General features: G+C 39.4%; 1 protein-coding gene across 2 annotated transcripts in view; it reads right to left on the reverse strand.

Annotated features, from left to right (window-relative positions):
• SDC2 (syndecan 2) overlaps positions 1-24,615 on the reverse strand; it is a 98,497-nt gene that overhangs the window by 49,185 nt on the left and 24,697 nt on the right. Inside the window, exon 1 of one of the 2 annotated variants that reach the window (XM_073330514.2) lies at positions 24,262-24,284. The exons of the other annotated variant lie outside the window; for it this stretch is intronic. Within the exon in view, the coding sequence (XP_073186615.1) occupies positions 24,262-24,264 (3 nt within the window). The 5' untranslated portion in view covers positions 24,265-24,284. Of the gene's footprint in view, positions 1-24,261; positions 24,285-24,615 lie in introns of those variants that run through there. 2 annotated transcript variants of the gene reach the window in all.

The raw sequence follows: 24,615 nt of genomic DNA on the forward strand, positions 1-24,615 counted from the left end.
TGGGAGCAAGACAGCATTAACGTGAGTGGAACACTTAAACCTAAAATTCCAAGTGTGTAAGTGAAATATATTAATAAATACACATATTCCACATATATACAATATATATACACTAAATATATATTAATAATATATATAATAAATATATATAAAGCTAACCTTCTATGTAGGTTCTAACGTTGTACCATTGCACCATGGTATATCTAACATAGTAAATCCTTTGAGCTGGGCAGGAATAGAGCCCCACCTAGAAGAGCATAGCAGAATTTTTTTTCCAGAAGTTAAAGACAGACCAACCTCATGATAAAATGAACAAAATTAGATTTTTGCTAAGAGCTCCTTGACAAGTTAGATCAGTTTGTTATGTTTGAGTATTAAACTTGTCACAGCAGGTTAGGTCTCCACAAGCCGTGTAGATAAAATGCTCTTCATATTATCGGATTTTTTTAAAAAAATATCCGCAATATTCTACAATTGGCTACCATGTTCTAAGAGACACTTATTCATCCAACATCTTTGACAGATGCCCATAACAATTCACTACTACCAATTGCCTGCAAAACTGCAGAAACATTTTCATATTCTGCTTTAAAAGAAAATTAATGAATGAAGCAGAACAAATCCTACAAGAAGAGGATGGAGAAAATGAAGCACTCTTTGCTGAAAATAAAATTCATTTGAGTAGTTAGGGTCCTTTCAAAAAGTCGCACAGAGGTTTTTTTCTGCTTCAATATAATAATCTTAACCTTCTTTTTAAAGCGAAGGACACTCTGATATGGTGAAGTTATCAAAGCACTTTATTCTTCAAAAAAATAAAGCCTATATCAGACTTATACTGCACATATTTATTTCATCAGGCTTTAATGGTGATAAAGAATAGCATTTCTTTTACCAAAAAATGGTCTCCATAAACTGAAGTCCAAGTTAATGCTTCCAGCTGAACTTTGCTGAAGTTATCCATTTAACTTAATGGCAGAGCACCATCCCTTTAGAAAGGTAAAGATCCTGATTCTAATCCCAGCAGTCATTTTCTTTTCTCCATTAATTATGTGTATGCACACATATGCTCACATTACAATCCCCTGGGGAAACATGTGATGGTCTCAAAGCACAGATTACTGGTTATGGCTCAAATATAGCAGGTTATGTAACTAAAACCCTTAACCAGCTTCTATTTTATTCTTTTAAAATTAGTTTGAGGAAAAAAAGAATTATCAGGAAAAATTACACTAACAATTTATTTGAATCCAAGAATAATGCAACCAAGCTGCAGTACGTACTTTAATTTGTCAACAATCCCATCTGCTCAAAATCTACTATGAATATTCAAAGTAAGAACTTGCTCTAACTTTTACCCAAATTTTTCTTCATTAGTTTATTTATATTTTTAAAAGTGAAAGCAACATTCTTAAGTCTAACATTCTTCCCAGCTTGGAATCCAGTATGAAAGTTATTTCAACTTCCAAAATACTGTGCAGCAGTAGGGAAAAGGTTAGGTATATTGAATCTCCTACGGAGTCTAATACAGCAGAAGCCACCTGTCACTCTCACAGCAACTGCTGAGAGAGTGGCACAATGTAATACACAATAGGCCAGAAGAGTCTAGGTCTAAAAATGGAATAGAATGGCAACAGGGTGCTAAAATAGGTATTATGGGCAAGCCACTGACTGCCTGCCTTTAAAACAAGAATGAACAATTCTCTGTCCACATTATTTGTCCACTAAAGCTGGTTAAACAAAAAAAAAAAAATTCACCATGAAAGTCACATTTGTCATAGAAAGTTTTCCAACCAACTCTACTTGCTATTTTTTTTTAAAGTTGGAAGAGATGGGAAATCTAATTGTGTGACAATTACTTTTATTTATCAGTTTTCTAATGAAATGCTAGCAAGGAAGTTTCATAGAATCATAGAAGCTCAGGGTTGGAAGGGACCTCAGGAGGTCATCTAGTCCAACCCCCTGCTCAAAGCAGGACCAATCCCCAATTTTTGCCCCCGATCCCTAAATGGCCCCCTCAAGGATTGAACTCACAACCCTGGGTTTAGCAGGCCAATGCTCAAACCACTGAGCTATGCCTCCCACAACCATCTACTTGCTATTGAGCACATACAAATTGGAGGTTAACTTGTCCTAACTCAGTTTCCAATGTCTCTGCAGTGGAGGGGGAAATCGCTTACTAACCTGTTCCATAACTGTTGTTCAAGATGTGTGGCACATATCCATTACACTTCAGGTGTGTGCAAGCCCAGTGCAGATGCTGTTGCACTGGTCGCACATACATCTGAAGTGGAATGGGCATGTGCAATCACTCAAAGAAGACATCCCACTTGAAAAATTAAGCAGATCCTATTTTGCATACTGCATCTGAGTACGGAGATAGAAGACAGAACTATTTAATTTTTGCCTCCTATTACACATGTAATTCAGTTGAAGTAAAGATGAAATAAATGTCACCTTGCACCCAGCCACAAAATGCTGTCTGTTTCACAATTACAGAAGTGCCACCATATTTCTTCAAAGTTGTTTTCTACTTATGGATCTTTGTGTTGCTTTACAGTTTATGTGGCAGCAAGAGGCTACAGATTATACGGGCTTTGTCAGTATATGCTCTTGGGAAGAAACATAATCCTCCCCCAGCCAGAAACAATTCCAAAAGCCCAGATCTAAAAGTGAGGGGCAACGGGATTTCTCCATCCAGTTCAAAAGTAAAGTCCATTCATATTGCTCGCTGCCATTCTGAGACTTCACAAAGTAAGAGGCATTTGCTACCAAGACTAAACTGCATTTTAAAGTTTTTACTACTAATAATATATGACACTTTACAAGTGATTAATTTGAAGTAGAAAAGTAAGCTGCAGTATTCCTATTTAAATGATAGGGAAACTAAGAGCCAAATTCAAATGAGAGTCCATCCTTGTGACATGCTAACATTTCAACAAAAATAGATCTGCAGTATAAAATAATTTTACCACAGTTTACTCCTGAATAGCTACCTACTCTGTGGACTTCCATATCACTGGGCCGAGCAAAACAGAGCCAGTTTTCCTTTAAATAGGTTAACGCTAGGAAGCGGATGTCACTGTTCTAGTTAAGTCATGGGACTCACATTGGAATTATGCCAGAGCTCAGGACAGCTTGCTTCCAAAGGAGCCATGGCACCATATTATGAGAGGTCAGACTCAGCTAACCTTCTGCCAGCTAAACTATAACACTGCATAAATCATCCTCCCCTTCTATACATGGGGTGGGTTACAGAGCAGATTAATACAAAAACGTCAACTGTCTACTATGTATCTGAAGGTATAATATAGTGGAGAGATGTTGGCTATACACTTACAATGTGATAATGGATTTTGTGAGCAACATACGCAAGAGTCCCCATAATCTAGAGCCCTACTGACAAAAAAATCAGTGGCAAACCCACCATTCACTTCAACGTAGCCGGTCCTTAGTGCTAATGTGCAACACATAAAAACCCAGACAAAAGACTCAAGTGAAATCCAGTTTCTATGCTCCTAGGGCTGCTTATAGTTCACATGATTTACTCCCTCCTTTCAGCAGAAGTGGAACACACATCTAAGAATGCGTTTTAAGACATCTCAAGGCATTACTGAATAAAGATACAATCTACTGCTGAGTATCAGTAACTTCCATTTCAGTAACACAGGATCGGTTAAAACTAAAACCTGTGGGGAAGGAGGGGGAAATTAGGTGACGGAAACAAAACCCTAGTAGTACTGTTACTATGCCCTTTCACCTGACCCGTTCGCATTCATTATCCTTGAGACTGCTCGGAATATCAGGATCTGCTTAAGGATTTTTGTTGCTTTTAATATTTAGAAACCTCACTTGGTTTATAATTTTAATATAAATCAAACTTACAAATTAATTAATTTTTAAAATTGCAATGAATAACCTCCGCCTGACGTATGAGGAAGGTCTGTAAACGAATGGGGTGGTTACCCTATTGTTTGATCAGAATATGGACCATTTATCATGGACACCAACAGCACACTATAGTTGCCACAGAAATGGCACACTTTCCTTGCAACATAACCACACATTCGTGTAAATACTTTATAAATATTTTTCACTTGCCATTCTGAACCTGACACTCCAGGCACAGGTTATCTGGCTCTGAGCTTTTACAGACTCTCACTGTCAATCCAAATAAAATACTGTACAGTCCTTGCTTAGCCTCATTATGTCTACAGAAGTCTAGAACCCTCTTTAGCTGTAGGGAATGGCAAGCATCAAACACACTCCTGGCCCTTTACTACATATGAACCAATGGTTAATGAATTGAATAGTCAGTTGAATAGCGAAATAATCAAGTACACAAATACAGATTAAGATATTGAGTGAAAAATGTAAAGACAAATTCCGTCAGGTCTCATATGAGGGTTGAAATAGAGTGGCATATGTACACTTCAGACATCCAACTAAGCTTGACATCTGAAGCGGAGCAATTACTGTGGCCACAGAAAAGAAATCTCAGCATCCTAGTGCTGACATAAGCTGTACTTTTTTAAAAAAAAAAAAAGCTTCAGAATACAGCCCTGTATTTTTGAAATTGATGGTTACACAGTAACTGACCCCCGTTCATCTGTAATGACATATTATAACCAGACTATAGTTGGATCATCTCTGAACTTGGAAAGTGGCACTCATTTCTCTGGCAGCTTTTTAAATATGAAAAGATGTAATTATGGTATAATTCTTAACTATTACCTTCAAAAACAGAAGGTGGTAACATTTGTGGTTGTGTGATCACATATGCCCACTGCAACTAATTCAGCTATGTAGTGTGCAAGCACGCAGATACCACTGCGATGTCTGCACTGCAAGTACTTACACATAGATGTCCAATTCAATACGTTAAAAATTAGTGGTAAAGCACTGTCTGGGGGGGAAAAAAAGTTTCCTACACCTACAAACACTTTTTACCTACCACTTTGCTACTTACATACTCTTTGGTGGTTGCTATGAAAGTTCCTTCGTGGTAATGTTCTCAGCAAGTATAATGTACCCTCCAATTGCTATATCCAATATAGCTATTCAATGAATAACCAAGAATACTACTCTGAGCACACAAAAGAATGCCCCAAACAAATCATTAGGAAGGTCAAGAAGTGGCGCCTAGAGGAAATAAAATTCTTATGCATGGTTTTAAAAGTAAATAAAGAATGCATGCAGGAAGGCAAGAGAAAGTAGCTGCATTATAAAGCCCATACTGCAATTTAATCTACATTAGAATCCACAAAATGAAGACTATTTAGGTTTACACTAAATAGGAAAGAATGTTATGTTATGTAATCCCTGAGGACTGTATAAACAAATTTAGCATTCTAATATGTAAAGAGCTTGAAATATAATCAAAGGATTAAAATTCAACATCCCATTTCTATTATGCAATGAACCATAAACCAGTCAATCATGCAAAATCTGCATGATGAAAATTCCTTTTTCCATGGAAATGTCACCTTATTTCAGAGATCAATAAAGGTAATAAGCTTGACCTCCAAATGTGAGTTAAACAACTTCTTCAACACATGGAACATAGTTTACATCAGAAATCTCCCAGATGTGAAATGAGAAACTGATGGAGTTTGCTGGTGGTCAGAAGCATCAAACCAAGTTGTGCTACAGGAATCTGCTACAACTGAATGTGCTGATTCTCATAATTTTATAGGTGCTACCTACTTGTGTTACTACTTACAAAATCCCTGATGGACAATAAATATGTAAAACTTTGGTAAGATGTGACAGACCCATTTCCCCCTTAAGGACAGTACGATCTAATGGTCAGTCCACCTTACCACCTGGCATGGCTCTTTCAGAGCTGAAAGATCCAATTATAGACACAAAGACTTGGGAGATACTGGGAGAGAGGAAGTGGTCCCAGGGAACAAACAGGGAGGAAACCCTGGTTTGGGGCCAGGAGCCTTGCAGAGAAAGCAGGGCAATACTCCCCTTTCTCCCAACTCATCCCCAATGGGTCGGGAGTATGGGAACAGTATAAATGCCGTTTCCGCCCTCATAGCGGGGCAGATGCCTGCAGACAATGAAAAGGGTAAGAAGGCTCCTGCGGTGCCCTGAGCTAGCAGAGAGCAAACGCAAGCAGGGGCAGGCTGTCAAACCCCAGGCCCTGAGCTTGAGGACTAACTGGGGCCCGCTGAAGGAGACAAACTGCAACCCAGCTTCAAGAGGAGGGCTAGGGACGCCTGCCATAAGTCAAAGATACAGAGACTGAGAGGTAGTCTTAAGACAATTAGCATTTGAATTACCCAGCTCCAGGAGACATGCAGGGGCTCTTGCCATAAAGAGAGGCATAAAGGCTGAGAAGATAGCCCTGAGGAGACTGGGAGCAGAGCTTAGAGGGCAGGAACGCTGAAAGCCACAAGCTTTAAAGTCAAATATCAGGAGTGCTTAAAAATGGAGTCACTGGCTTCCTGAGAAGGGAAACTGAGACAGGGAACATGCACAATGCCACACTGACTCAGCAGGGGCGCTACAGGGGAGGCATGCCCTATGACGTAAGAGCATAAAGAATTACGTACATATCAATTACAGGAGAACAGAGGGGTTGACTGAATGCCAGCCCTTAAGAGTGAGGTGTGTTTTCCCTCTTAGAAATAGGATATCCTCACTTGTCATTAGCTATGTTTCTTTTATCCCACTCCATGAATGGAAAATGAATAAAACAAGGTTTTGTAATTGGCATTGGCCTGCAAGAATCCCACTAGGCTAAGTTCCCCTCATTTCTTCCAATCACCTAGAAAGCCCTTTACCATTTACAAGCAGCATGATCCCAGCTGTGCTCATGCACCACAGACCTACCTATGCAACACCAGCAGCTATAGGACAATGAGCATACACACCCTTGTCAGCCCCAAAGCGTTGCTGGAAAGAGGGATCCACTATGTACAGCATGCACACAGGCAGAACTGCATTGTGTGTAAATGTTGGTCGTTAGACCCTGAGGAAAGAATCTATGGAGTTAGAGAATATGGGGGGAGGGTAGAGAGCAAAAGGGTCTTTGACAACCAGAGCAGCCACTAGCTAGTTAAAAGACACCCTGCCTACCAGACCTCAGACAAATGAAAAAATCCTGCAAATGAGTAAATTCCAAGTCAAGGCTGACATGCCATCATATAAAAAAAACACACATTATGGTGACTTTTTAAAGAACATTCGTAAACACACGAATTAAGGATATTGTGTCAACCTTTGCTCTAATGTTGAGTAACTCAGGAGTGGAAAAAGAAAAGGAGTACTTGTGGCACCTTAGAGACTAACCAATTTATTTGAGCATGATGAAGTGAGCTGTAGCTCACGAAAGCTCATGCTCAAATAAATTGGTTAGTCTCTAAGGTGCCACAAGTACTCCTTTTCTTTTTGCGAATACAGACTAACACGGCTGTTACTCTGAAACCTGTCAGGAGTGGAAGGGCAAGTTTTTGAGTAGATAATGTGGAGTCACTCAATAAGTCCTCAAGAATACTGTCCAAGATGCTAAAGAAAATACTAAAGACAGCCCCCTGAAGATTTTATATCAAACCTTCACCCCCCTTTTTAAGAACAGAGAAAATGCATGTAGACAAATAAAACTTCTACACCAGTAAAGCCTAAAACAATTTGTGCCCTTCACGTATATCATGCAAAGCATAATCATATAACTTCTTTTTCCAATGCTCATCATGTTATGACTACCAATTTTGAAGAAGTTTATCCTACATGTTCAATAATTGGTTAAATAATTTAAACAGCCATGTGTTTATGAACAATTAAAAGGGACACTGTCAGCATGAAATCTAATCAATTAAAAAATATACATAAAAGCACTTGCCAGGAAGTACACTTGTCTGGGAGACCCCTTGCCAATGCTCAAGAAGAGCTGGGGGTAGCTTGAAAGCTTGCCTTCTGACCTACAGAAGTTGGTCCAATAAAAGATATTATCTCACCCACCTTGTCTCTCTAATATCCTGGGACCAACACAGGTACAACTACACTGCATATTTAGATTATAAGTACTTTACAATGAGCTCTTACGTGCGGTGCAAATTAACAGGAATCATTTTCATTTCTACATCTCTAAAAACAGGTAGCAGTAGAAATATCTACACTAGCATAGATTATACTACCCAATAATAGTGCACAGCGCTATATAACCTTCATACTGGTTGGGACCCACATGTGCCACTATAATACAAATAAGATAACAATAATCCATTGTGTGATTAAAATATACTTTGCGTGTATCTAAGTTTATAGAAAATGAACGACTGATATTTTGTATTTGGAAAAAAAACAGTATATGACTGTATAATGAAACCCTAAAGCATAAGAAACATACACAAAAGAGGACAGTCAAGGTGTAGAATGCCATTTCATGATATCTGGGTGCTCCACTTTGCAACCTTAACTTTTGCAGCAGTTATAAGAGGTCATGGTCACACAAGATAACAATGAGCCAATTCCATGGAAGACTTTGAATCACAGGATCATAGGACTGAAATCTTGAATTTGATCCCCATATTAAACGGGGAACCAGTGAAGAGAGCTAAGTACTGGGGTGCAGTACTCTCAGTGACTATTGTGAATCAACAATACTCCAAGTTTGCGGTATTTCATACCCAAGTACAGAGAATTACAAATAAAATTCAGCCTGGTTATCTGGCACACACAGGACGCAGATCATCCAGGATACTGGCAATATATAGATGGAGGTCAGAAGAAATTCTTGGTGAGCTTCTGAAGACACTTGGCTCAGGAATGGAAAGTTTAATATTAGGTGGTACCTGGAGAGGTCAGGTGTGCTGAGCAATGGTTTTTAACTACTGGCTAGATTAGGTTATGCTTTGATAATGGAGCAGGGGTAAGTTTCAGTCTTCTAAACAAGGTGCTGATGAACTCCGCTAGTAAATCACAAAACAAACCCTAGCATGGTATTTTAAGGTAGAAGCATATTCCAAGGCACTCAGAATTCATAACAATGCTTTTGTTCTCATACTACAGGCCAGACATTTCAGACCAGGGCTGCACTAAAACCTTAACAGGAAAGGTTACCCAGTTCCTTCCTTCCCAGTTCTTGCAAACACCTAACAGACATTTTTCTTAAACATAAACCATCACCTACTAACCAAGTACACCATGACAATCCGTAGATTTGCATAAGCAGTATAAGAATTACCGCACGACCGAACTACTACATTTTACATTTATTTCTACTAAAAACAGACTTGTTGCTGTATTGTAATGATTATAAAGTGCAAAAAGGGCATAAAGGGCAAAAAGGATTTTAAAATAAGTAGCCTTTTATCCATATCACATATGAAATAGAAAAATGGGTCCCCAGAATATTAATTCCTATGTAATCTTCAGATGCTGATTAAGTTAAGACAGATGCAGTTCACTTTTATATCAGTAATATGTAAGACTCTCGGTATCTTTAACTCAGTAAAGCTATTAAAGCTTGCTACTTAATATGCATTTATAACGCCGACAGACCAGGGTCATCGGTGGGTGGGATTGAACCTAGGACCTCTGAAGCTTAGTGTATGAGCCTCCACTGCAAGAGCTAAAAGCCACATGGCTCCTAGCCAAGGCTGTAGCAGATTCATCAATCTCTAGGTGGTCTAGTCAGCATTTCTGAAATGCGGCCACCAGGGACTTTTCTTGCAGCCACAGCCTCTGGAGCTGGGGAGGAGGGGCAAAGTAGCGCCCCTTCCCCCTCCTTGTTGCTCCACCTTGGTGTTGATTACTGTGGCTGCCAGCAGGGGTTGTGCTCCAGGTGTCTCCAGAGTGGGGCAGGGCCCAACGCTGGGAGGAGCAGCACCCAGTGCGTTCCCCACCTTCCCAGGCTTTGGGATTCAGCCCTGGGATGGCCGCGGGGGGGTGGGGGGGAGTCTGGCTTGGGCCGTGGGGTTTTGGGCTCCAGTCCCAGGCTCCGGCCGTGTGGCAGCAGACCCCAGCTGCAGGGCTTCAGGCTCTAGCCCCCCGGCTGGTTCCCCGGCCCACCCCCACCTAGGGCTTAATTTGTCCCCAGGCTTGCCAGGGCTGAGTAAGTCTGCTGTGAAAAGTGATACTTGTATGGTTGTTAATATCACTTTTCCAAAACAGACTTACTAGCTAGCCATAAATAAATGACAATGATTTGGACATGTATGTGCGCATATTTATTGGTTTTTCCCTAAAGCTAAGTATGCATTTTAGGAACAAGTGTGAGAGCGGTCACCAGCAAGAGTTGATGGCCGCACTCTCCACCAAAAAAATTTGTCTTGAGAACCGCTACGTGCCACTAAAAGGGGACAGAGCACCACACCCAGCAGGCATAGAATTCTGTGTAAATGCGTAACCTTTTCTACCTATACATTTACTGTCCTTTGGTTTTCACAAAGATACAAGTGAAAAATTCTCACACAGGTTTAAGGATCAGAATGTTTTTACTAATTAAAAAAGTGAATGAACTCTAAAATTTCCGTGTAATTTCATGTTACAGAAGTTATAAGCAAAACAGTTAGAAATTAAAAGGAGTTTATATAAAGTCACGAGCATATTGCACCATGGCCTACATTAGTGCTTTGTCCTTTAAAAAAAAGGAATCCATATTTTCCAGTTACATCTTGGTCTTTTTGAAAAAGAGCAGAGAACTTTAGATCTATAAAATGTATATACTGGGGTGGGCAAACTATGGCCCCCAGGCCACATCCAGCCTGTCAGACCTTTTAATCAGACCCTCGAGCTCCATTGCCCCGCTCTGGCACTCCGGCCGGGGAGTGGGGCTGGGGGCTTGCCCCACTCCACTCACCCAGTGGTCCCGCCAGGGAGCGGGGGCTTGCCCTGCTCTGGCATTCCCACGGGGGAGGAGGTCAGGACCTGCGTGACAGGCGTGAGGGCACGCACATTACTCTGGCTGCACAACCCAAACGTGCCTCACACGCCATCAGAGCCTGGAATGTGCAAGCCCATGTGCCTACTACTTGTTGGCTTAGGCGACACTGATGTTTCCATTGTTAATTTCCTAAGTATTCTTGGCCCGCCATACAATTTCTATACCCAGATGTGGCCCTCAGGCCAAAAAGTTTGCCCACCCATGGTACATACTGTACCTATAAATGTTTTTATCCCTTAACATATAGGCATGAACTCACACAGTAGGAGTTTGTTAGAATACTACTGTTTCAAGGAGTAGTGTCTCTTTAAGGAGGATTCACAGCACTTAAACTCAGACACTTGCTTTAGTAAAAGGTAAATGAGAGTGTACATCCAAATATGCTTCACATCCAAGTTATATACTTTTTGGCCCCATCCTGTAAGGTTCCCAGTATCTGACATGCTTCTTAGTAAGCACACCCATTCACCAAAACTCTTGAGTGGAAGCAGAAGGTGCTCTGCACCTCACAAGAGGCACCAAGCACCTTGTAGGATCAGCTCCTTTAATTATAGGATCTTTACTATCAAGTAAATTCTAATGGATATGACTATTTACAAGCAGGGAAATGGCTTTTTTTTTTTAATAGCTTTCCTTTATTTGGCTGGCATCTTTTAAAAAGTTTTTGAAACTGAGCTTTAAAAAAAAATTATTCTGATGCATTTTCAGAGAGGTAACAAAGCAAACTAACATTTTGTTGCCTAAATCTGTTGCTGATGTAAGCATGAGTACTGTATTTGTGGAAACACTTAACTGAAGATTATTTTTCTAGGTATTTGTAATAAAGCCCTCCTTGTGGGCATCTGACCCGTAAGTCACTTACAACGTGTGTGTGTATAAACTTCTCCCTTGTTATCAGCCAGTTTGGGTTGTGAAAAATCTTGTATTGATCAGTGTTTGGGAGAGAAAAGGGGAGAATAAAGTCTCAACAAGTTTTAGGCTTTTTAACATATTCCAGTAAGGTTACATTTTACCTAACCCTGTGTTTTCCTGATGCCACAAAATGCAACTTTTTCCTAATGTGATCGATGTTAACTGTGGAATTGGAAAATAGTGGGACGCCTTAAGTTTTAATAGCATACTAAATTTTAACAGAAGACAAAAATTATAAAAGGAATAAGCCTTAGAAAAATATTAACCACGATACAGTGAAAATCCGTGTTTGTTAAACAATCCAATCAGGAATGTCTAACAATTAACTTATTATGAGGTTTAAAGTAAAATTGAACACCCGGCTCAAGAGAATCTTTGTTTAAAAATTAAACAAATAAACTGAAGTACAATAAGCCGTTGTGATTTAAAGACAATATAATGAAGTACTGTAATAAAAAAGTAGAATTATGGTTCCTTCTCCTTATCATTTGTGGTTCCTTTAAAAAGATAAACTATTAGAGCGCCTAATCTATTATGAGGGAATGCAGCAATTCCTGCCAAATGCACAAGCTGTTCAGAAGATGACAGAAGTTGATATAACCCAACTTATCTGAACAACTTCCTATTAGCAATATCACTTCCTAAAAGGAAGACATTAAAGTTACTGAACTCTTAGCTACAGCAAGGATTCATTACATGGAACAGACATGAGTTTAAGAGAACATTTTTGGTTTTCGAAAGAATAATAAAAACTCTAGCTGCTTTTTTAAAAAATCAGAACGAATTTATGCTACTCACTAGAAATTTCTATAATGACTTTAGAGCATATTATAGATTTTGCAAAATATTTGTTTAAGTAACTAAAATGAAATTGGTTATCAAATTGCTGGGGGTGGGGGGTATTTTAATGTCTCCATTTATTTCTGGTAGCATTATCCCTTTCAACTTTTTTTTTTTTTTTTAAACCTCAACATTCACCTTAAATCTTGTTGTCAAAGACTTTTTACCTTTTCACATCACAGCTTTATAGTTGGTAAAGTTAGAGTATCAAGTTTTACCAAAGAGCACATAACACTGAGCTCTTAGTATTCACATCTCTTGAAACTCAGATTACCAAGAAAAATGCTCTCCCCTTATAAGCTCTTTATTATGAAATAGCTATTCATAGATTCCTGAAATACTTACAATTCTTTTCATTCAGTACCAAGAAACTCTTATAAGCTTAATGAATTGAAGAAACATTATACCCTAACAAAGACAAGATGCTTCAAGAAACAGGAGGAATTTTCATTCAATATTTCACACAAGTGAAAAATCATTGAGAAAAGTTAAAAACACATGAAAGAAATATATATAAAGGGTAGAGAAGGTAGGCTGTCTTTACGAAGTTACAGAAATATAGTTAAGAATGTGTGTCAATTACTACTATTGAAAGTTATTGCAATTTCCCTGGTTACACATATTTTCATAACTATTTTATGTGCGCCCAGTGGTAAGGCAAGCACACCCCGGCAAAGCCTTTTGTGGGAACCCTTTCTAAAGTAGGATGTAGTTGCCTGCAGGTGGAGACTTTATTTTCAATGAAAAAAAAATGTGTCTTTTAAATATGGTTCAAAGAAGGTATTGTTTGAACTGCTTTTACATTTCTTAAAACAGGCAGTCCATAGGCTGAAACATCAACTGAAGTCCCCTTACATATATTAACCTGCTGTTCCAGAAAAGCTGTAAAATATATTTATCACAGTGTAGTAACTGTACTAACATCCACCTGAAAATTAGATTTTCAAGACTCATGAAGCACGACCTCCTTGATCACGCTGAAACAATTCCGCTGTTGACATTTAAGTCAGATAGAACACAGCAGACCATCAAGCCTCCTCCATTTCTTTCAACTCCAAGACATCACCACCCTCTTTCCTTCCCAGGGAAGGCACTTTCAGAAGAGGTCTAGATCTACAAAATCAAGTGCGGATGTGCTCAGTAGGAATCATGTAAGGTGCTGGGAACCCTTCCAGAGTGGGCCCAAAATGGGCTATGTAACTTGGATCTGAAGCACTCGCTGATCTTTTACTAAAGTAAATGCTAGCCAATTGCTAATGGTGATATCTGTGGAACAGCCTTTCAAAGGGATGTGGCAGATATCTCACCACTTTAAGATCTTTGAAATTGGGCTGGATAGGGAAGGAAAAAAATACACTGGAAAATATATAATAGGGCGCAACCCTCTTTTGCCAAGGAGATGGACTAGATGACCCAAAAGGTTTTTCTGATCTCAAAAAATTTTATGAACTAACTGCTAATTCTAAGAGGACTGGCACCAGACTGTGAGCAACTGCAAGAAAAAATCCTGAAACTGTAGAAAGAAGGTCTTTCACAGCTATTATTGGCTGAGAGGATAAATTATGGTGAAAACCTTATTACATGGAAAGTCAGCTATCTGGGGGGTTCAAACTCTTAGAAGCCAGATCTATTTTTAATCACATTCATCTGCCGGACCTTAAAGCAGAGAGAGAACAGTCCAAAGTTCTTTTGCGGATCCTTTGGAATGAGACATAACTTATACTGGCTTAAGGTACAAACTAAGAGAGTGTATCTACAAAACTTTGTCAGTCCTCCATTTCTGGGGTGGAATACAGTGTCTGGTGAACAGGGAACAAGAAAGATTAGGATTGAGCAGGAGAGACCATTAGCTCCAAGCCCCTCCCACAACTCAAACTGTAAAGGGAGCTGCTGTATTCAAGGCAACCAAATAGATGTACAGACACAGGTCTACCTTAGGGTGCCATTGCCCCAGTTAGACCACAGTATTAAGCACTGAGTAACTCAGTAACAAAGTAACAGTAAATCCAGAAATTTCTGTTATTTACTAATATATTAATTCATATCTGGCTACAGTTTGATATGGAGAACTGCTGGGGGGAGGAGCAAGATTCATAAAAATGTTTTGTTGAAATGTTTTCTTTAAAATGTTGTAACAGCCCTCCTATACAGATCAAATAAATTTTGTACTTATGTTTTAAACATGAAAGTGGAATTTCACCATATTGGAGGGGGACATATCCAGTTAGTGTCACTCTGAGCCAGTGGGTCTCAACCTTTCCAGACTACTGTACCCCTTTCAGGAGTCTGACGCCCATGCCCCACCACCCAGGACCAACGTATGTAACTTAGCTTAGCAAGGTCCTATGTGGCATGCAGAATTACAGGGCAGGCACAGCCTGAGACAATATTCCACAACTTAAAGGTGTTTATTCCATGCCTTGTGATCACAGAAAAGGTTATACTCATTACACTAGCCATATGGCTGTGCCGAAGACAACTGCTATAAACTGGATAATTTTCATTGCTCATGCATCCAAGAGAAAGACCTTGCACCACCTTTCGATGTGCAGACAAACAGAAGAAATCACAGCAGTAAAACTGTTGATGATATGTTATTAACTATTTATTAGTGCTACTCAGCTACCAGCACTTTTTCTGGGCAAAGGATTAAGCCAGTGCTTCCCAAAATGGTGTGAGAGATTGGCAGGAGGAACAGAATGACCAGCCAAGAGACACTGGCAAGCTTGAAACTTGTTTTCCAGCACCTCAACTCTTCTGTTTGTTTTGTTTGCTTGCTGATTTTGTTTAAATCGAGCCTAACTGTTATGGTTATCAAGAAATCTTTGACAACATGATCAAAGTGTAAACCAGTGCAGCAATGCTGGCTTGAGTTTGCAGAAAGCCTGAAACAATAGCTCTGAGGTCTGAGCTACCAAATTCAATTCAGTGGGCACTAAACACAAGTGCCTGTGAAAATACAAATCCATGATGGGAACTCCTACCTCAATACCCACAGCTACATGCAACAATGATGAACAGGTACATTAGCTGAAAATTTCTCATAAAATGGTCTGAATAGTTCACAATGGTCACATTTAAAAGACATCACACTAGGTTTAGGTTTTCTACGACGTACTCCATGTAAATATTCTACTACATATGCTAAAAGTCCTGTCCCCTTCCTTGCAACACAGCAGAAAGTTTAAAAATGCTCTAGTTACACACTAATTTTTCCTCTCTAAAGCCTGTCTCTAATTCATCTCCAACCTACTGTAGCAAACACCAGTCTCATCTTTCTTCTTCAGTTATCACTACAGACACTGCATGCCAGATCCCAAGCTGGTGAAGTGTCGCTCCATTGAATTCATTGTAGAGGGAACACACATGCAAAAGTCAGTTTATTTTTCACCTCCTTTTAGGCATATTATTACCATCTTCAGAAGTACTAGAGTGGGTGACCATCTTTTCATAGGAAGTCTGAAGGATTCCTTCTCTGCTCACATCATTCTTTTCCTAAGTCTTACTGCTCCCTAATTATTTCAACAGGAACACTTTGTACAGCATGCTGAATGCTACAAGTAGCATTGTAATCTCATTCCCTAATTTATTAATTTTAACACTGACAGTGAAAGCCCACGGCATGTTCAGAATGGCAGAGTTATTACAGGTAGATAAGAAGGGGTGATAGATGGCTTCAAGTACTGGGAATAAGATAAACTGCTTTCTGACCCAAGGTAGTGCTGAACAAAAGGGCCAATAACCAAGACCTTAAGTGGCCGCAGAATCAACCCTTAGCCATGGAACTGTACTGTACTCTAGAATTTAAGACTGAGCTCTAAAAAAGTGACATTTCTAGCATTTGCAGCTGCAAAGTCTCAAAAACACTAACTGAATGTAAATCAAAGAAAGCATGATGTTCCTGAGCCTGAAACAGGCCAACAGCCGGAAACTGACCCCATTTCTCTCACTAGAATGAGGACTTTGAAGTGTATTGGCAACAATTTTTTTTTCCACTTGTGCCATCTGTGATGACTTAGATGGGTAAAAACCTCCTGATTCTAAAGAACTGTTAAAAATATAAGTCTGGTGAGCACGTCTTCACATTCTCAGCCCTCTACACCAACATTCCACACAAAGATGGACTACAAGCCGTCAAGAACACTATCCCCGATAATGTCACGGCTAACCTGGTGGCTGAACTTTGTGACTTTGTCCTTACCCATAACTATTTCACATTTGGGGACAATGTATACCTTCAGATCAGCGGCACTGCTATGGGTACCCGCATGGCCCCACAGTATGCCAACATTTTTATGGCTGATTTAGAACAACGCTTCCTCAGCTCTCGTCCCCTAAAGCCCCTACTCTACTTGCGCTATATTGATGACATCTTCATCATCTGGACCCATGGAAAAGAAGCCCTTGAGGAATTCCACCATGATTTCAACAATTTCCATCCCACCACCAACCTCAGCCTGGTCCAGTCCACACAAGAGATCCACTTCCTGGACACTACAGTGCTAATAAACAATGGCCACATAAACACCACCCTATACCGTAAACCTACTGACCGCTATTCCTACCTGCATGCCTCCAGCTTTCACCCTGACCACACCACACGATCCATCGTCTACAGCCAAGCTCTGCGATACAACCGCATTTGCTCCAACCCCTCAGACAGAGACAAACACCTACAAGATCTCTGTCAAGCTTTCTTACAACTACAATACCCACCTGCAGAAGTAAAGAAACAGATTGATAGAGCCAGAAGAGTTCCCAGAAGTTACCTACTACAGGACAGGCCTAACAAAGAAAATAACAGAACGCCACTAGCCGTCACCTTCAGCCCCCAACTAAAACCCCTCCAACGCATTATTAAGGATCTACAACCTATCCTAAAGGATGACCCAACACTCTCACAAGTCTTGGGAGACAGGCCAGTCCTTGCCTACAGACAGCCCCGCAACCTGAAGCAAATACTCACCAGCAACCACATACCACACAACAGAACCACTAACCCAGGAACTTATCCTTGCAACAAAGCCCGTTGCCAATTGTGCCCACATATCTATTCAGGGGACACCATCACAGGGCCTAATAACATCAGCCACACTATCAGAGGCTCGTTCACCTGCACATCCACCAATGTGATCTATGCCATCATGTGCCAGCAATGCCCCTCTGCCATGTACATTGGTCAAACTGGACAGTCTCTACGTAAAAGAATAAATGGACACAAATCAGATGTCAAGAATTATAACATTCATAAACCAGTCGGAGAACACTTCAATCTCTCTGGTCACGCAATCACAGACATGAAGGTCGCTATCTTAAAACAAAAAAACTTCAAATCCAGACTCCAGCGAGAAACTGCTGAATTGGAATTCATTTGCAAATTGGATACTATTAATTTAGGCTTAAATAGAGACTGGGAGTGGCTAAGTCATTATGCAAGGTAGCCTGTTTCCTCTTGTTTTTTCCTACCCCCCCCCCCCCCAGATGTTCTGGTTTAACTTGGATTTAAACCTGGAGAATGGTCAGTTTAGATGAGCTATTACCAGCAGGAGAGTGAGTTTGTGTGTGTATGGGGGTGGGGGGGATGTGAGAAAACCTTGATCTATGCAGGAAATAGCCCGACTTGATTATGTAAAGAGTTGTCACTTTGGATGGGCTAGCACCAGCAGGAGAGTGAATTTGTGTGGGGGGGTGGAGGGTGAGAAAACCTGGATTTGTGCTGGAAATGGCCCACCTGTTGATCACTTTAGATAAGCTATTACCAGCAGGACAGTGGGGTGGGAGGAGGTATTGTTTCATGATTTCTGTGTGTATATAAAGTCTGCTGCAGTTTCCACGGTAAACATCTGATGAAGTGAGCTGTAGCTCACGAAAGCTCATGCTCAAATAAATTGGTTAGTCTCTAAGGTGCCACAAGTACTCCTTTTCTTTTTACATTCTCAGCTTGTTACTCACAATATGAATTTTTATTTAGGTACTGGGTAATGTTATCATAAAAACACTGTGCACAGTTTTAGGTAGAATACAGAGGATGGTAGGGTTGATCATGTGTAAGTTAAGCACATTTTTGCACAATGCGGAGTCCCAGTGGGACTATTCACCATAAAGTTAAGCATGTACATTAGTCTTTGGAGGTCAAGGCCCAGGTTTTAATTTTTAAAGATTCATGATGTTCAAAAAATACCAGGTTTTCTACATTTAATTTTAATTAAAAATTAATCTTTGCAATTTAATTCCCTCACACATTTACTCAAGTAGTCATGGTGTGTATACATTAACTCCTTTTAACACATGCTCTTCCTACTTACAGCATCTAAACTGAACTAAACTAGATTATAAAGTATCACAGAAAGTGAAAATAAAGCAGTTGTAAGTGGAACACAGAATTCATTTAAGTTTAACACTACTGTGTTCCCCCAGCTTCCCAGTAACACACATGCTGTATGTTTTTACTACACATTGAACAAGTTGAAAAGCCTTGTGTATGTTTTCAATATACTTCTACTACAAGATTCCACAGAACTCTTAATAAAAGTTGACAATCACACACACAACCCCACCCTACCCCCCCAAAAAAAAAGAAAAAAAAAAAAAGGTTAAAAGGGGTTAACTGCTCCTTGCTGCTGATTTAAGGCAAATACCAGATTGGGCTTCTTTCTAGGCTGCTGGTGTTTACATACTTAACACTAATGACTATCAGTGAGCATTTCCACACTGTCCGAAGTGGATACCCAAAGACAAATTTTAACCACCCGCTGACTCATTCTTCCTTCCTATTCTCGTGTTGTAAAAAGGTTACCTTTTCTTGCCTACTGAATAACCCTTGCTTCTCTTACTGGTATTAGCATGAGTGTCTCCTCATTTGTCAACAGTTAATCAGCCTTTCTGAAAGCCGAAGTACACTATATCCACTGCATCACTTTTGACCACAGGTTTGTGAACCCTCTCAAAGAATTCTAACAGATTGGTGAGGCATAATTTCCCTTTAAAAAAGCGATTTGGACTCTTCCCAACATATTGTGTTCAAAGATATCTGATAATCCTGTTTGTTAGTAGAATTTCAACCAATTTGCCTGCTACTGGAGTTAGGCTTAATGGCCTGTAATTGCCAGATCACCTCTGGAGCCTTCTTCTTAAAATTGGTGTTACATTAGCTATCCATGAGTCATCCGGTACAGAGGCTGATTTCAATGATAATTTACCTATTACTTTTAGTAATTCTGCAATTTCATCTTTGAGTTCCTTCAGAACTCCCAGGTGAATACCATCTGATCCTGGTGACTTACAGTTTAATTTATCAAATTAACCTTCTAAAACCTTCTCTGTTGACAACTCAATCTGAGACAGTTCCTCAAGTTTGTCACCTAAGAAGAACAGCTGAGTTGTGGCAATCTCCCTCACATCTTCTGCAGTGAAGACCGATGCAAAGAATCCACTTGGTGTCTCTGCAATGGCCTGGTCTTCCTTGAGTGCTCCTTTAGCACATTGATTGTCCGGTGGCTCCACTCTTGGTTTAGCACGCTTCCTGCTTTTGATGTACTTAAAATCATTTTTGCTGTTAGTTTTTGTATCTTCAGCTAGTTCCTCTTCAATTATACTTTTACCCGTAAGCTGCCAGAATTTGTGCACCTTCTTATCCTCACTAGGATTTTACTTCCAAATGTTAAAGGATGCCTTTTTGCCTCTAACAGCCTCCATTACTCGGCTGTTTAGCCATGCTGGCATTCTTTTGGTCCTCCTGATTGTCTTTTCTGATTTGGGGTATACATTTAGTCTCAGCTTCTATTATGGTGTTGTTAAATAGACCCCATACTGCTTTGCAGGCATTTAACCCTTGTCCTTTTAATCTGTCTAACAAGTGTCCTCATTCTTGTGTAGTTCCCCTTTTCAAATGTAAATGTTACTCTGGTGAAGTTTTTTCGTATTATCCCCCCACAAGGATTTTAAGTTTAATTATGCCATGGTCACGAGTACCAAGTGGTTCATCTTTGGTCTACTTAGGACTAAATCAAGAATTGTCTTTCCCATTGTAGGTGTTAGGACTAGCTGCTCCAAAAAGCAGCAATTTATGGAATCTAGAAATTTTGTCTCTACATCACACCCTGAGTTGACATTTACCCAGTCAATATAACGATAGCTGAAGTCACCCATTATTATTGAGCTTTCTGCTTTTGTAGCCTACCTATCCTCCCTGAGCATTTCACAATCTGCACCATCCTGATCAGGTGGTCAGTAGTATAAACAGTAGAACCTCAGAGTTACGAACACATCGGAAATGGAGGTTGTTAATAACTCTGAACAAAACCTTATGGTGGTTCTTTCAAAAGTTTACCACTGAAAATTGACTTAACACAGCTTTGAAACTTTACTATGCAGAAGAAAAATGCTGCTTTCCCTTTATTTTTTTTAGTAGTTTACGTTTAACACAGTATTGTACTATACTTGCTTTTTTCTTTTTTTTTTAATATATATTTGTCTCTGCTGCTGCCGCCTGATTGTGTACTTCCAGTTGCAAATGAGGTATGTGGTTGACTGGTCAGTTCGTAACTCTGAGGTTCTACTGTATACTCTTTTTTTAAATCAAGCATTCTAAATGGAGATGAGACCTGCTATATCTCTCCTCTCAAGGTGCTCAGATACTATAGCCATGGGCACTGCAAAAATGCTCTGAATAAGATTAATTAATGCATCTCAGATACAAATATGTAATAACAGCGAGCAAAGCTGACTTTTTTTTTTAAGAGGACCACCCTGTCAATGACACTTTATGAACATCTGTTAAATCTTTCTTTCATTGGAGTGAATTTCAACAGACTTAAGGTCCATAAATCCGCAAATGCACAGGCCATTCAAAAAACAGTAAGACGGTATTTGGATTTCCAAGTGTTGCCTTCTTCACTGAGACGCCACTAAAATATACTCTGCTGTTCTTTATATATCATGCTTGAAATCTATTCCCCGCCACCACCATTCATTTCCCTCTTCTCCCCCAACAAAAGGCATGAAAATAGATTTTCACATAGAAAGGCTACTGCTAGGAAACTATCAGCTGCCCTTTGTCACAAATAGATGGAACTACATTAAATTAGAAGCCACAAAAATAAAGTGAAAAGATTCTTCTGTTTTACAGTATGAGTCATCTTTTCAACTGCCTACGGTGCATTGTTATCAGTTAAAATGGCAATAAATGTTCCTGCAGTACAGAGCAGAGCAAAATAGTTTATTCTCCAGTCAAATAGGAGACAGGTAAAATCTAGTCAACTGGCAGCAGCTGTCCTGCTCAAATTGTCCTAGTGGGGGGAAAAGAAATAAAAAAAGGTATTCACTGAGTTCAAAACTCACTGAGCTGAGGACTCCCTACGGTGTTGTTGTATTTTCTTCATTCATTTAGATTAATTTGGGGCTCAAGAAAGGTATCGGGTCAACAACCCTAAAACGAGGTGATACAGTGCAAATTCCCTTGTACTATACTGGCTATAATGGGATCTAAAGGGACCTCTGCTCCTACCTCTGAGGAGTAGGAAACTCTCTTGCTATGATTAATAAATCAAATATTTCTGCCTACAAGAAAACCAAATGTTTTTGTAATATGAACACACAAAACTGAACAGTGCCCACCAACTCATACAGGTACAGCCCCTGCATGTGGTGACTCTTGGTTATGGAAGATAGTCCAAATTGTTTTTACCTGCCATTAAGAAAGCTCTTGAGCCATCCAAGAGCATCACAATGTCAAATTAAGCACTGAATAGGAAAAAATTCAAGAGGAGTGCAAGGAGGGGTTATCTTTGTGATTTTTTTTCTCCATTGCAATAGCAGAACTTTTCAAAACTGATTTAAAATTATTTCAAAAGGTTAGGTGGTGCAACCTCTTACAGAGGAACTATTTTCTCAGTTTGCCTAATCATTAAGGCCTGCCCCTGCAACTGACAGTACCCAGGCAGACTGCTGTGCCCAGGTAGGGCCACACTGACCTCAACGAAGTCCTGCCTAGGCACAGCTGTCTGCCCATGCTTTGTACACCACAGGATTGGGGCCTACTTTGATTTTTGCTGTATTCCTTGCTGTTAGAAGTTCCAGAGCTTATTTTAGGAGTATGTGTTAGCTTCTATCAAAGACATGTACATCACACTAGCTCAGTAAATGCAAGTAATTCAAATGTCAGACCGTATCTGTGACCTTAACTATGCTGGTCCTTTTTCTCATTGGCAAACTGACAAAGTTCTAGGACTTAACCAATAAAATATGACTGATATTTATTCACAGCGAGAAGTATCACACACGTAACAGAGATAGACAAATCTGCAAGTACCAAAATTACACTTAGTGATTACTGTAAATAAAAAGGGCGGTAAGAGTCAAAGAAGCTGACTAAATGGAATTATAAGATATCCAGCCAGGAAATGATTGAAATAGAAAGGAAATTACATCACGAAACATGCAATAAAGAAGAGAATTTTTCAGTAGGATTTTATTTATTTGAGTTTAAAGACTACTGCAAGGATGTACATCTCTTCACCCATTTACTGCACAACATATCCACTACTGCCAAGTTCTTCTATTTCAAGTTTTAAATGTTTTTTTAAATAATTAGTAAAAAGAAAATCTTAATTTCTCTAAACTGAAGTAATTAAGGAAAAAGTATATAAATGTAGATTCCACACATATTTCCAAACGTTTGTCAACAAACACAAGAGAGCAAATGTTTCTTGTACATTTTCAATAGTGAATTATCCACACAAGTAGAGTATTTCCCCCAAGTTACAATAATCAAACCCTAGTGATTCATTGCCTACATTCTAATTTCCTTAATCACTTCACATCTGTGAAGTGAACATGAAGTTTGGACAAAGGAAGGAGATTTTTTCTGCTCTATGTGAATTTAGTGTTTTTGTAACAGAATTCCATGTCAGGATAATTAGGTCACCACTTTTTAAACCTCAAAAGGGTGAAAGTGAAACAAAACAAAACAAAAAACCCCACACAATTAAGCTTGGTAGGCTTTCTGACTTATGCTAAAGGGACACACTATTCGACTTGAAATGTAGTCAGCTAAGAAAAAAAACTGACAATTTCATCTGTTTCTTAGGCCCCCTGCCACTTTCTGTGGTTTTACAAGCATGTTCCTGTTTTTATGGTGTTGTTCTTTCCTTTCTTGCTACATTATAGATCCAAACAAATCAGAAAGGTCTATACTGAAACAATGAAACGGATTATGAGAAAACACAGTCAAGTGCCCAAAGCAAACAATGAAAAAATAGAGAAAAATACTTATCAAATGATCATCCGAGGGGTTACTTGCAGCAATATCAGGTAAGAATTTTTTCAGGCAGAAAAGAGACTTTCAAGATGCTGTTTTTTAATAGGAACAGACAAGCCTGCTAGCTGATATATTTTACTATTAAAGGGAATACACATTTTACTGCAGTGAATTAATTAAACCACTATGTAAATTAGCCTTACTACACCCTAAAATATATTTACTCACTCTTAATGGCATCTTATTAGGTGGGACACCATCTAGCCAATCCTTTTTTCTTGATACAGGGAAGCTCTTTAATTTGAAGTTCCAACACACTAGTGTTAACACGGGGGTTAACCGTGCTGCCTTTACTCACCATTGTAAGCACTCATTCTCTGGAATGGTTCCGCTGAAGCAAGCCAATGGGCCTACTTTCTTGAGTAAGTGCTCCCCTACACCTGTAAAGGCTCCTGAATCCAACCTACAGTAGCTTTAAAAAAATAAATAAATAAATAAAAAGACATTTACTCAATTTAAAGTGAGAGGCTGTTTCCCAATCATCAATTAAAACTTGGGGTTTTGTCAAGGAGATATGAAAGCAACATTTTCAGTTAAAGGATTTAACAGCCTACAATTTGGAGCTTTGGCATGATAATGGTATTTTATCCATTAATTCCTTCTAGACTAGCATACCAGTCACCTGAATTATGTTAAATATTTTAAAGACATA

Source organism: Lepidochelys kempii, chromosome 2, assembly GCF_965140285.1.
Source record: "Lepidochelys kempii isolate rLepKem1 chromosome 2, rLepKem1.hap1, whole genome shotgun sequence".
Lineage (NCBI taxonomy): Eukaryota > Metazoa > Chordata > Testudines > Cheloniidae > Lepidochelys > Lepidochelys kempii.